The 12783-nt window shown below is 41.2% G+C and overlaps 1 protein-coding gene across 1 annotated transcript in view; it reads right to left on the reverse strand.

The window, feature by feature from the left end:
- slc8a1b (solute carrier family 8 member 1b) overlaps positions 1-12783 on the reverse strand; it is a 189704-nt gene that overhangs the window by 154830 nt on the left and 22091 nt on the right. The window contains exon 4 of the mRNA XM_042501705.1: positions 10203-10993. Within this exon, the coding sequence (XP_042357639.1) occupies positions 10203-10993 (791 nt within the window). The remainder of the gene's footprint in view (positions 1-10202; positions 10994-12783) is intronic.

Raw genomic sequence — 12783 nt, forward strand, 5'->3', positions numbered from 1 at the left:
CGGATCCAGAGCTCCCAGCTACAAAGGCAAATGTCAGAAATAAAAAGAAAATCACGCCTTAGCCGGTTTGACCGGCCATACTTGTTTTAGGGGTTAAATTCCAAACAGGGCAGAGGAATTGTAAACTGAGCTGTCACAAGGGTGTGGCTGTTTGATGGAATAACCCTTTCCTTCCAGCAGCTTAGTGGGCCGGATGGCATAGTTGTTAATGGGAGCTGTGATACAGTTGGTGAAATCAGTGGGTGTCGTCTTGGCGAGAGGGATGGTGAAGTTCGAGGGAAGTTCATGTAATGTTGTGCTTAGCATTTCTCAGAGTGTGGGTGGTACTGTGACGTCTTTTCCTTTGAAATGTACTTATAGCAATGACAAAGATTACAGGATCATTATTTAAGAGCTGGCATAAAGTGTGCGTTGCGGCCAAATGCTCATTCACTGATATCAAAATGTCATTTGGCAGTACTTTGACAGTGCATCAGGCAGTTGTTCAGCAGTGATACGCATCTTCACTTCATTATAGCAAAATGACTCATGCCCTCTTGTTCGCACTGATAGATCCAAATCAGCAAATCCAAACAATTAACATAATGAGAGGACACATCTGCCAGCAATAAGAACAAATAATGAGAAAATATAGTTCCCCATCTGGTATCTCAGACTATATATTTCTCTCCTACCTCTCTATCCTACTAAACCAGACCACCCTCTCTCTCCTTTCATGTCTTTTATCACTCGCTTGCTCTGCATCCTTTCCCGGTCTCTTTCCGAGTCTCTCTTTTTCTCTCTCTGTCTCTCGCTCCATCCCAGTGGTTGCCAAGGCGATGGTGTTTTGTGGAGGCAGCTGGTTAGGGCTCATTTGTCAAGCTGCTGACCTGCCCTCCCTTCTCCTCTCTTCTTTCTCTCTCTCCCCATTTTTCCTCTCATTCACCGTAGTTAAAAAGAGTGAATAGGCTAATTTTCGCACTCGTACGACCTGAACAATAATGCAGTGAAACGGCACATTTTAGAGTCGTCCAATTCTCTCATTATTCTGATGGAAGTATCTGTTTAAAATGAGGATTAAATTAAGCTTTTTACTGCTTGAGCAATAGATTGCCATCAGTTTAGCACCGCAAAGATAGTGTAGCTCTCAGGGGGGAATGCAGGCTCCACCTTAATATTAACAACATGTGCATTTGTCCCTCCAAATGAAACATGAAAGTTGCCGAGGACTTTTATTTTGACAAAATTAAAGAATGTTAAACCCTAAATTGATGCAGAAAATGAACAACTTTGTGCAGAAACAACCACCAGAACACAGGAAATTAAGGGGTTGATGCCTAAAATGTTCTGGGAAAGGACTCCCAAACCCCCTGTTTCAAATGTGTCCCACCCCCCCCACCTTGAAACAAAACCTACGCCCCTGGCTGTGTACAGACAAACAAACAACTGCTTAATGATCTTGACAAGAGATTTTGAAAAGCATTAATTGCGCTCTCCTTCATGGAAAAACTGTGGCAGCGTGCCCGAGATAAGAGCTGACTTTCGCAGAAAGAGGGGTGAGAAAATGCCAAGACATGATGTCAGTCTCTGTACTTAATTTCCTCCCTCACATGCTGCGATGTTTACTACTCTTTCTCTTGCTCCCACACATGATTCCATCTCTTTTTTATTCACACTCCCTTTGATGCATTGATCTTTTTAATCAGTTAATTAATAAGTATGTCATCCAAGAATTTTGTCTGTCGAAACCAACAGCATCTGAGCATCGGTTACCAGAAAGCATTACTCGATTACTAAATAGATTATTTAATCATCAGAATTAAAACTGTCTGTCAGTCCAGTAATCAGTGTGTCATTTAAGCAGTTAAGCACATGTTCCAAATCTTTCATGCTCTCAGTCAAAAACATCAGTTAAATCAAGCTCGCACAAACACACACACACAGGCATACACACACAAAAACAGGTGTGGGTCTCCTGCCAAGAGAAGTGTTATAACCATGTACTCTGTAACTTGAGAACACAACCTTCACACCTCATAAGTCACAACCTCTGTGTGTCTGTGTGTATGTGTGTGTCTGTGTGTATGTGTGTGTGTGTATGTGTGTGTGTGTGTGGGTGGAGGGGGGCTTCACGCAGATCATTATTTTACAGCTTCGTCGTTCAGTGCTACAGAAGAATTTATCAAAAACCAATGCAAACCAAAGACGCTACGCAGGCACGGCCAACACATCCCCACAGTCACACTCACACAGTTTTAATCATCGGTTCCTTATAACATTAAAAAATGTGGCTCTCCCACAACACTTGTTATCTTCCTCTGCTAATTAATTCAGTGCTTTTTTACTAATGATACTGCTGTCATAGAAGGATGGAGTGTGTATGTGTGCGCGTCGTGTGACCTACAAACCTCATCATGGCTCATTACCATCTAATGCCTCACTGATATGAGTGCATGGAGGAGTATTTGAGTGTGTGTGTGTACACTAGTGTTGGCTCAAGTGATTTTTTTTGTTCCCATGTTTTTATAGGCCTGTGTATATTAGAACTAAATCCACACAATTATATCAAAGATATTCGATTTTTACAACTGGAGTCTGGATCAACTGGAGACGCTTTGTCTGTAGTCTGCAGCTGTTGATTGAATGATGTTTGAACATTGTGCTGCCTCGTCTAACTGCATCTCAAAACACCTCCCTATACACCCTTTAGACTCGGACTTGAGGCGACCTTTAAAAACCAACTGCTTTTTGTGCCACTATCCCAACAGAAAAAGCAGCAATTTCTTGCCAAAAAGAGGTTGTATTTTGTGCCAAAAGGGCAGCTAGAAAAACATTGACAGGTCGCTGCAAAACTCCTACATTTGGTACCTAAAAAGCATCTGGAACAAAAGCAATAACTCGCTAAGTCATGACTTTTGTTGTGTGTTGGTCTCTAACAAAAGTCTGCAGCCTGGCAGATGTCTTGCCTAAATGACACATCATAGCTACGCCATCCCCTCAACCCCTGTTGATAGTCAGCTCGTACACTACCTCACTTTTTAAATGTTAACATGACACTAATGTGCAAGTGTAACATTTTTGTGGTTTGCAGAAAGGTACAATGCAAAAGTTTCCTTTTGATGACTGGGCTAGACAATAAGTGCCACCCTGACCGTGAGCAAAATGTCACTCTAGAGTTACAACATATTAAAGCCACCTCTATCTGTTTGATGAATATATTAAAAAAAACCCACATGCACACTCATATGCAAAATTACGTATGACTGCATGTACACCGCATACAGTCAACCCACATTCCTATAGCTTCCAAGCATGCATCTCAAAAGGCCAATCTGTGCTGGTTATTGGAGTGTGAAGTCCCAGTCTGCTCTGTGTGTGTGTGTGTGTGTGTGTGTGTGTGTGTGTGTGTGTGTGTGTGTGTGTGTGTGTGGGTAGGAGGGCGTCTAATTGGATTCTCAACTGTACCATGTTTCTCCACTGGCTGCCTGTTTATGGAAATTGTGTAATTGGCTCCATGTTCGTGTGTATGTGTGTGTGTGTACATGTGTGTGTGTTATTCATGTATTTAACTACTACACAGGGTCAAAATGTGACTGGCTACTAGTCAAAATCAAGCCAAAACATGTGCATGTGTGCTCTGCTTTGTGCTGTTTCTGCATGAATGTGTGCAAAAACTGTGTGTATATAATGTGTCTTTAGAGAGCTATTACCTGTGTGAGTATGCATGTGTGTATGAATGTGTGTGCATGCACCTGCTTGCTCTGTTTTCGTCACTCTTTTGACCTAAATCCTTTTGTATGTGTGAAACAAAGGGTTTGTTGCCCCGGAAACACTGCTTCATTGATAAGGAACCACACAGCGTGAGTTCATTGCACATTTTACAGACCAATAATATCAACCTGCCAATACTGTGAATAAATGTAACTTGAATTAAATTTTAATACATTCCCTCGTCCATGAACATGATTTGTACCTGAGTCATGTCGGACAGATTTTCATTAACAATGAGGAATGTTTAACAATGAATAATCCCTCAGTACCTCAGGACATAATCAAAGTCCATCTTTTGTTACTGTTTTGACTGAGAGGTTTGATATGCTGCTAAAAAAAAAAGATGTCTTTGTCTGTTTATTGTTTTATTTGCTGACATTATTTGGATTATCCCTGATTTGTGAAATGTTCCAATCTTTGGCAAATTAATGTTATGTTCTGATAAAAAAAGAATATTTTAAGAATAATTATAAGAATATTTTGAATAACAATTAACCATTTGGTTTCTTCAACTTTCACTCAGGACCAAGAGTCAGTCCTTGGCATTTGTTGTGATAATTATGTATATTGATGGACTGATGAAAATTTATACAGTGATTTTTGGCCATATCGGCCAGCACTTCACTGGAGACATTAAACCTGGCTGTCCTTGTCTGGGTCTAAAAATACAGTTTCAATGCAACAGCTATGGAAAAAAGTTGGATTGCTGACCTATTTTGTATTAAGTGGTCTGGTAATTCCATCAGGACCATCTGTAATAAAAATAGAGCCACTTAGGGTGCTGGAAGGTGCTCTGGATAAAACTGCTCATCATGTGACAGGTATGATGGTACTACTTCATAATGGATGTGTATGAGCAATAGTAATGCAAAAAAGTCAAATAAAGTCTAATAAAAAGCTTTAAAACTTGATTTTGTTATCAAAGGACCAAAAGTTAGGTGCTAAGGGGATAAAATAATTCTACCTATTCCCTTGTTTGAGTTGTTTCTAGTGATACAAGTATTTAATTCTGAATTATACTCAATTCTAGCCTCAAAGAGACAGCCTGCAATTTCTACTTCACTCACTGCGCTCTGGGCAGGCCTATCAGACATTTGCTTTGGACAGCTATCATCCCAAGAAGGCTGACAAGTGCCACTTGCACTCTTGAGACACGTCAGTTTGCATTAGAGCCAGGTGAGATCATGTCGTGTTGAAGAAAATGGCTCTTTCTGTACTAAATAATCAAATAAATGCCTCATTAAGCTTGATATTTTTGCAGTGTTTTTAGAATTTTAAGTAATGCAGTAGTTGCAGTAAGTGTATCTACAGCAGTAGATGCAGCTGCAGTAGTATCAGCTGTCACAATGGCAATTATACTGCTAATAAAAATGGCAGTGTAGAAGCTGCAAACTCAGTAGCAGTAGAAGCCTAATTGCAGAACTAGTAGCAGTATTACTAGCAAATAGGCCTGTCAAAATCTGGCATCTGTATCGTTGCATTAAACCACAAGGTAGACAGCAGAATACATACACACACACACACACACACAAAGAAACACACAAACATGCTGGACTGAGCTGGTATGTGACGTACTGCACTGAAGACAGATACAGAGATAATTTGACACTGCTGAGTGCTGTGGGGTTTGTCTGTATGCTCTCCTAGTTTTTCTCACCCTCTCCATCTCCCCCTCACACACACTTGCACCTTTCTATCTTGGAGAGAGCACACCAGACAAGCACTCACAAACTATTCCAGAGAGAAACTGCGCCAGGCCTCTTACAGACAGCAAGAGAGAGAGATGTAAGGGCACAGAGGAGGAAATATAATGGAAAAAAGCCAGGACGGTAAGTATGGAAAAGTCCAAAACTTTTAACTTTTTTAAAGAGGTTTAAAACTTTTCTTCCTCCCCTCTCCTCCTCCCGTCACTGCCCCCATTCACACTCATTTATCTATATAACTACCCTCCCTACATCTCTCCCTCTCTCTCTGCAGCAGAGAAACAGAATCAGGGTAGAATTAGCCTGGAGGCAATCCTATTTAGATCAGCTATTTTGTAATTCCTCTTTTTTTTTGCAACAAAAATGTCCTCTGCTTTTCCCTATAGGGACATACTCAGAGCCCCAGCAGCTCATTGATGCATACACTGTGTATTTCTATGGGAATGCAGACTTTCAGAAAAAAAAGCCTATCATGGGAAAAGCTCTGCAGATTTGTTTAAGCTATAAATACTCAGCCATGTGGCATTGTATTTAGTGAATTTTCTTTATTGTTTACTAAATGTTATAGGTTTGTTTGTTGACTTGCAGTCTCTGTCAACAGCACATTGTGGTCACATGTCAACGGCAGCTATTTTTAACTCGCATCACATTGAGAGGTGTGAGACTTTACCCGGAAGACAACAGACAGCCAAGCATTTTCCTGTTTCCTACCTACTGTATGCCTCTAAAGCTTGGAGCCAGAATGTATCATTACATATATTACAAGATTTGCGAAGAGGGAGAAATTGTGTTAAAATCCAGGCAAAAATACTCGGGTGCAAAATAAAAATATACTTAGCTGCAGGGCACAGAAGAGGTCTGCCCGCTGGGGGCTCGAAATAAACAGTTCATTTCTCTTCGTTTGCCTTAAAAAGAGAAATAAACTATATATTTGGAGGCTACAGAGTGCAGCCCTTCTTTTGCCCAACATTAAAAGATTTCCCTGTTATCCAGCAAGCTTTAGACTAGAATTACCGCCCTGTGGTTGTATGCCTCCCCAAATCCAGTCAAGTTGCTGTTACAGTTTACATCCGTGTCTGCCCAGAGATGTCTGTGTGAACTTTTGTCAGAATCAGCATATAAATTCTTGAGGTATGGACAAGAAAATGTGTTGTGTGGTCACAGTGATCGTGACCTTTGACCATCAAATGCTGAACATTTCATCCTTGAGTCAAAGTGGGACTTTTTTTGCCAAATTTGAAGAAACACCCTATAGGTCTACTTTTGATATCAAGCATGAAACTGATTCAACTTCACAGTGATCTTGACCTTTGACCACCAATTCTAATAATTTCTTTGTTAAGTCCACATGAATCTTTGTGCCAAATTTCGATAGAGTACCTAAAGGTCTTTATTAGATATCATGAGAATAAGAATGAGGCAGATGAGGTCACAGTGACCTTGACCTTTGACCTATGACCACCAAAATCTAGTTAGTCTATCCTTGAGTGTAAGTGAATGTTCCTGCCAAATTAGAAGAAATTCCCTGCAGGCCTTCTTGAGATATCATGTTCACAAGAGTTCACAAGGGCTGATGGACAAAAAGAAGGACAGATAGATGGACAGATGGACAACCTGAAGACAAAGCTTCCCACCACAGCTATAACGGGCATGGAAGCATAAAAATAGTCAGCAGTAATGTTACAGTATCTGTGAATAGGAAGCTAAAGCCTGTAAAAACATATATAGCCATGATCCTATCACTCATTAGACTACTATTCATGTAATGGTGACCATTTTGAACATTAAGAGAAGATTTAGAGGCAGTTAAAGATTAAGTGGTTGAAAGACACAGCATGGTAATCAAACTTGTGATTTTCTGGTTACAAAATGGCCTCTCTCTACATGATGTAGCCGTGGTTTGAAATGCTTTCCACTTCAGGCACTGGTATTATAGTTTACAGTCGTTCTGCTCCACCTCTGGTTCTTTCCCCTGGGAAACACACACACATCTACACACAAGAATACACACAGTAACCACGATAGCCGGAAGGACAGTCCATCATTTGATTTGGACAAAGTGTTATTAAAACCCACTTAGTCCTGGCTGTAAGAGCTACAAGCTATGGAAACTATGCAGTCTGCCACAGGCTCAAACAGCCAGCCCTGCAGACATCTGCTTCAAATCTGACCAAAAACTGAAGAAAGGGAGACAGCGAGAGAAAGTTTTAGACTACCGTTACTAACACAGCATCGCTCCCATTCATTCATTATGACAGCACACTTTGTGTCATGTCTTTAAAGCCCTCCTTCCCTGCAAACAATCTGAACATTTTCAAACAAGCGCTGTGAGCAAACTTTTGGTTTCCAAGGCAAACTACTGCAGCTAACAACTGATGCCTGCCAGCTGAAAACAGACAGACTCTACATCTCCTCCCATCTGTATATCTAAAGTCTAAAGTAAAGTCCAGTCCATATCCACAGTCCCATATCAAGTCTAATATCTCAATAATCTTTACAGGCATGCAGCTTCAATAATTCTCAACCTCAATCTTTCCAAAAGACAAAGAAAATATCCCTCCAAAAGATTTTCATAGGCAACACTCTGTGATAATGAATTGGTCCAAGGGCGTTCTCAAAGCCTGCTGACAACTCCCATAAACTAGCAAGTGGCCCAAACTGTAAAAAAAAGAAAAGGCCAACTGTTAGGAACTGTGAAGTTTATTGTACTCCCGCTAAAGCTACAAGCCCAACAAGACTACAGGCCACCACAAGAAGGCTTAACTGCAAACAGTAATTTGTGGTGACATCGTGAACACACCCACCCTGCTGTATGAGAGAACGAGTGGGAGAGAGAGAGACCAGTAGACCACCTTATCGAGTGTTTTAACAGAAAACAATAATTTTGCACCAGTTGAGTGTTTTGTTAAAAACACTATTTTCACCTCTCATTGTGGGAACATCACCACATGGAGAGTGTGTTAAGTGTTAAATGTGTGTGCACATGTGGGTCCATGTAAAAACAGGTTAAATTTCAGCTTGATGAAAAAAAGAGCACCACTGAAAACAGCTTTTCAACGGTTGCATGGTAACAACACACGGCCAAACACTTCAACACAGGCAACAATTTGATGGAAACACAAGATTCAAGTAAACAGTAGACACAGGGATAATGCAGAAAGACAATGTATCACTAGTAGTACTAAAAATGTCTAGGAACCAGAAAAATATATTGACATTTACAACGCAAACCTATAAAAAAAAGTTTATTTTCACTGATGCGTCCTTTTAGAAATTAGAAATAGTCTGGACTTAATGTCGAGTGCTAAAAATCTTAAATTTAACGTGAGGGATGCCCGATATTATCAGAGAGTTTTTTGTATTGGCTGATATTTATGTTAATTCCTCACAGAGGAGACTCGATGATCAAAGTTGATATTTTGATATCAGTATTGGTTATAAATCTATACATCAGATATCGGCAAAAACAGTTAAGACATCTTAGCATACAAGAATGCATTATGATAACAATATCAAAGTTTACCCGATGCTGTTATTTGGAACGTATTCCTATCAATTCTACAAAATTGTCAGTATCTGAGTCAACCACTGAGTCAACATTTGAGTCGGTGTATGTATAATACTACCAGCTACTGTCCAGTAATGATCAAACACACAAATGTGTACTCACAGCCGTGGGTTTCACAATAAAAGATTCAAGAACAAAAGAGGACTTTGGTTTTGAGCCAGAGTGGTCAGCAATTGTACAAACATTTGGCTGATTGCTGGGGCTAATTCCTCACACTGCGAGTGGGTCAGGATATGGAGTACAGTCGCCGGCTGTGAGTGAAATCACTACTGTGGTAAAAGGCCTCCTGAAATGTGGTCAAATAGCAATCACGGACCTCACCATGAGTCACCATCAGATAATAAGGCCTCTGCGTCGGGCTGAGAAGACCTTTGAATGGTGGCAGTGGCATTTCACAGCAGGGATCCTTAAATGGAGCTCTAAGTTCTGTTCACACGGAGCAAGACAACAAAAAAAGTATTTCGCTGGCTGCGTGAGTGGTTGCTCTGGGATGTTCTCACACAGGATAAAGCCATCTAAAAGGGCAACTGGCAATCATTTTTTAAAAACCTTTGTGTATCCAAATGAAGTTGACTAGATAGACGCTCCTGCTCGCCCTGATTCCCTGCTGCTTGATTAATTCATGTACTGCTTCCAGCAACCTTTTGATTTTCCCTTAAGTGCCTTGCTTAAGGAAACTTCAAGACTTCTCATTCAATTTCCATCTCCTGACATTCCATCCACTTAAAATTCAAACCATCAACATCCAACAAATAACCCAGTTTCCCAACTTCTTGGCTCCTGCAATTTGCGAGCTTAACCTGCAGCGCTGACTGTACAGCAACACCGAGAAATCAATAAAACCCACAGAAGACTAAAACAGCAGCAGAATCCAAAGCAAAGAGGAATAAACAGACTGATGGAGATAAAAGAAGAGAATGAATGAGCCAAAGTAGAGACAGGGTAAAGAGGGGCGAGGAGTCGTTGATTTTGTCCCCAATGAGCAGTCCGCCTCGCCGCTCATCGTGACCACCACATCACACTCACACCCTCGCTTTCTCACATCATCAGAAACAACATTCCCAGCATCACACCAACAGCGAGCGTGAAAAATAAATCAAGAAAAACAAGCGGATAATGACACTGCAGCTGCATAAAATTAACGATTCAAACTAAAAGGTAGACTGATCAAAGTTACTCACAAGATCTCGTCGTTCTGAAATTCCAGGATGCCGTGAGTGTCTTCGAAGTCCTCTCCGCCGCCTCGTGCTGTTCCCTCCACCGTCTTGTACGGCAGCATGACCACGCCGCGAGCCCCCGACGTTCTCAGCACCTTCACCTCCATAGTGCCGACGCTCTCGCTCACGTGGAATACAGGCTCCTCAAACGTAAAGATACCGGCGTGGTCGTCGTCAAAGATGGTAACGGTTGCTGTGGAGGGTATGCCGAGACACGCCATTGAGTCGACGTGATTAGCTGACTCGCCTTCTTCGGGCTCCTCGCCTTCTGACGTCAACACTCTGACGTTGGAGAGGTGAATCAGGAAGTTTTCATCCTCCTCAAAGATGTCGTCATCAATGATCCCCACACGGATCTCCTTCATTGTCTCGCCAGCCTTGAAGACCACCACGCCCTCTGTGAACTCGTAGTCTGAGCCGGCGTTGGCCGTGCCATCTTCCGTCCGGTAGTCCACAGCGATTGTTTTGCCCACGTCGCCACCACGTCGCACCACGTTCACCGCCACTGTGCCGCAGTTCTCAAGGCACTGGTAAGAACCGGGCTCAAATAAGATCTTAGAGATGGGGTCGTTATCACCAGCATCGGAGCGAACTTCGTGCATGCTGACGGCCTTGCGTGCCTGATCGGCGGCATGTTTCTTCAGGATGTTGCCAGCGCCTGTCATCAGCCGGGTGGCCTGGCATCGGTAGAAGGCACGGCTCTTCTGCTGCTGGCTCAGGACTTGGTAGTTGGCAAGCTCAATGAGTTGTTCCACCTAAAAAACACGAAGGCAGAAAAACAGTGTGAAAAGGTTTTCTCCAGCATGATGAGTGGATGCCCAGATTGCTGGTAAAACTTGTATTTTAGTAAAGAAAATGTCAACTTTTGTTTGATATGAGAGAACATCGTTGAACACTGTCTGTCTGGCTGAATCACAGAGTTTAATCTTGTCTATATAAATAACATTTAATGGTGTGTCATGTGGGTGAATCCAACATTAGCAAAAATCAAAGATGTGACCTTAAAATGATTCATCCTGTTAAAACACGTCAACAGAAATTCCATCAACAGTATCTGTGATTTGGCCACACTGAGGAATGTGCATCCGATGATCTTCTTGAGGCCATACACATCTGCACATGATGTGCAAGATGAAACATGAACAGTTTGGTAATTTCATTAGTAAAGAAGTCCTCCTTCAACAAGAGGATCCAGGTTCAAGCTCCCATGACAGCAACCATCCATCCTGCTCGGATATCCCTGAGAAATGCACTGAAGTTTTGGGTCGATCCCAAAGTTTTGTCAGCATTTCTCCTTTCCATGCTTTCATCACCTCACTAAGTCAGTGAATTATTGGAGATCATATGAATCACTTTTTTTTCCTGGTTGGAAAAACAGCGGAGGTAATTACAGCCTTCATGGGTTGAACCAAAGATCCTATACAGAGTTACGGTCAAGAGTTTAATCTATTTTCTAAACTGCTGCTTGTGATATATTACGTAAAAATTGAGTAAACATGGTAATGATCTAATTCTTCATACAGAGAGGTGAATACATAGGGACTTGGCAGATATTGAAAAGGGCCTGGCTATGCTTGCTGGCTAGTGGTAACAATTTTAAATCAACACTTTGCTAATGAATACAACCTTTGCCTACTTTATTTTAAGCAAAATATATAAGTCTTCCTAGAGAGGGGACACTATGAATACTATGCTAAAACAATCATTAGGAGGAGATTCTCTCCTTCACTATTAGGTCAGCTAGCAAAACGAGGGCACCGGTATCAATATCTAGATCACAAACAGAGTGAGGATGTTGTGGGGAGATGAGGACCAATTTTAGAGATTTCAAATCCAACTTCTATAAGCTGCTGGTCAAGTGTACAACAAGAAATATTGCAGAAGTTAAACTTTAAGCAATACACAGAGTAAGGAGTGCAAGTAGGCAAGACCCCTGCCAAGCTGCAAACCACTGCAGACCACTGTTCGAGACCAACAAACACAGCAACTGGGTATTTTGGTTGGTCATCACTACATCTTTTAGCAGCTTGTTAGCCACCAAACATGAATGATTTTTCCAGAGACATCAATATGTCTTCAAGAAGCTTTTTAACCACCAAAAGTGTGTATGTTAAGCCAAAATATGATCTTTTCATGACCATAAACCTACATATTTGTTCACAGTATTGTTGGAATGTGAAATTTCAGGGTATCTGCTATATATTAAAGTAATGGTTTTCTCACCAAGTTGCTTATTGCCTTATTTTTCTCCCATGCTCAAAGGTTTAAATACCCATGAAAGGTGTCTAAATGCATGATGTCAATCCAAGTTTCAAAGGATTAAAGCATTCCCGAGTAAACAAATCTTGTCATGCCATATTTGGTTTCTAAAAGACAGAAGATGTTTCTGTTTTCAAATACATATGTTGGCAAAGAAAGACACAGGAAAACAAAATGACAATGATGGACAATTTCTCATGCCAAGCCTACTCGAATTTAGTCCAGTTTTACTGTTATAATATCATCTCAGGATTAGAATTAAAAATAAATTCACTTTGGATATGTA

This window comes from Plectropomus leopardus, chromosome 15, assembly GCF_008729295.1.
Source record: "Plectropomus leopardus isolate mb chromosome 15, YSFRI_Pleo_2.0, whole genome shotgun sequence".
NCBI classification, from domain to species: domain Eukaryota; kingdom Metazoa; phylum Chordata; class Actinopteri; order Perciformes; family Serranidae; genus Plectropomus; species Plectropomus leopardus.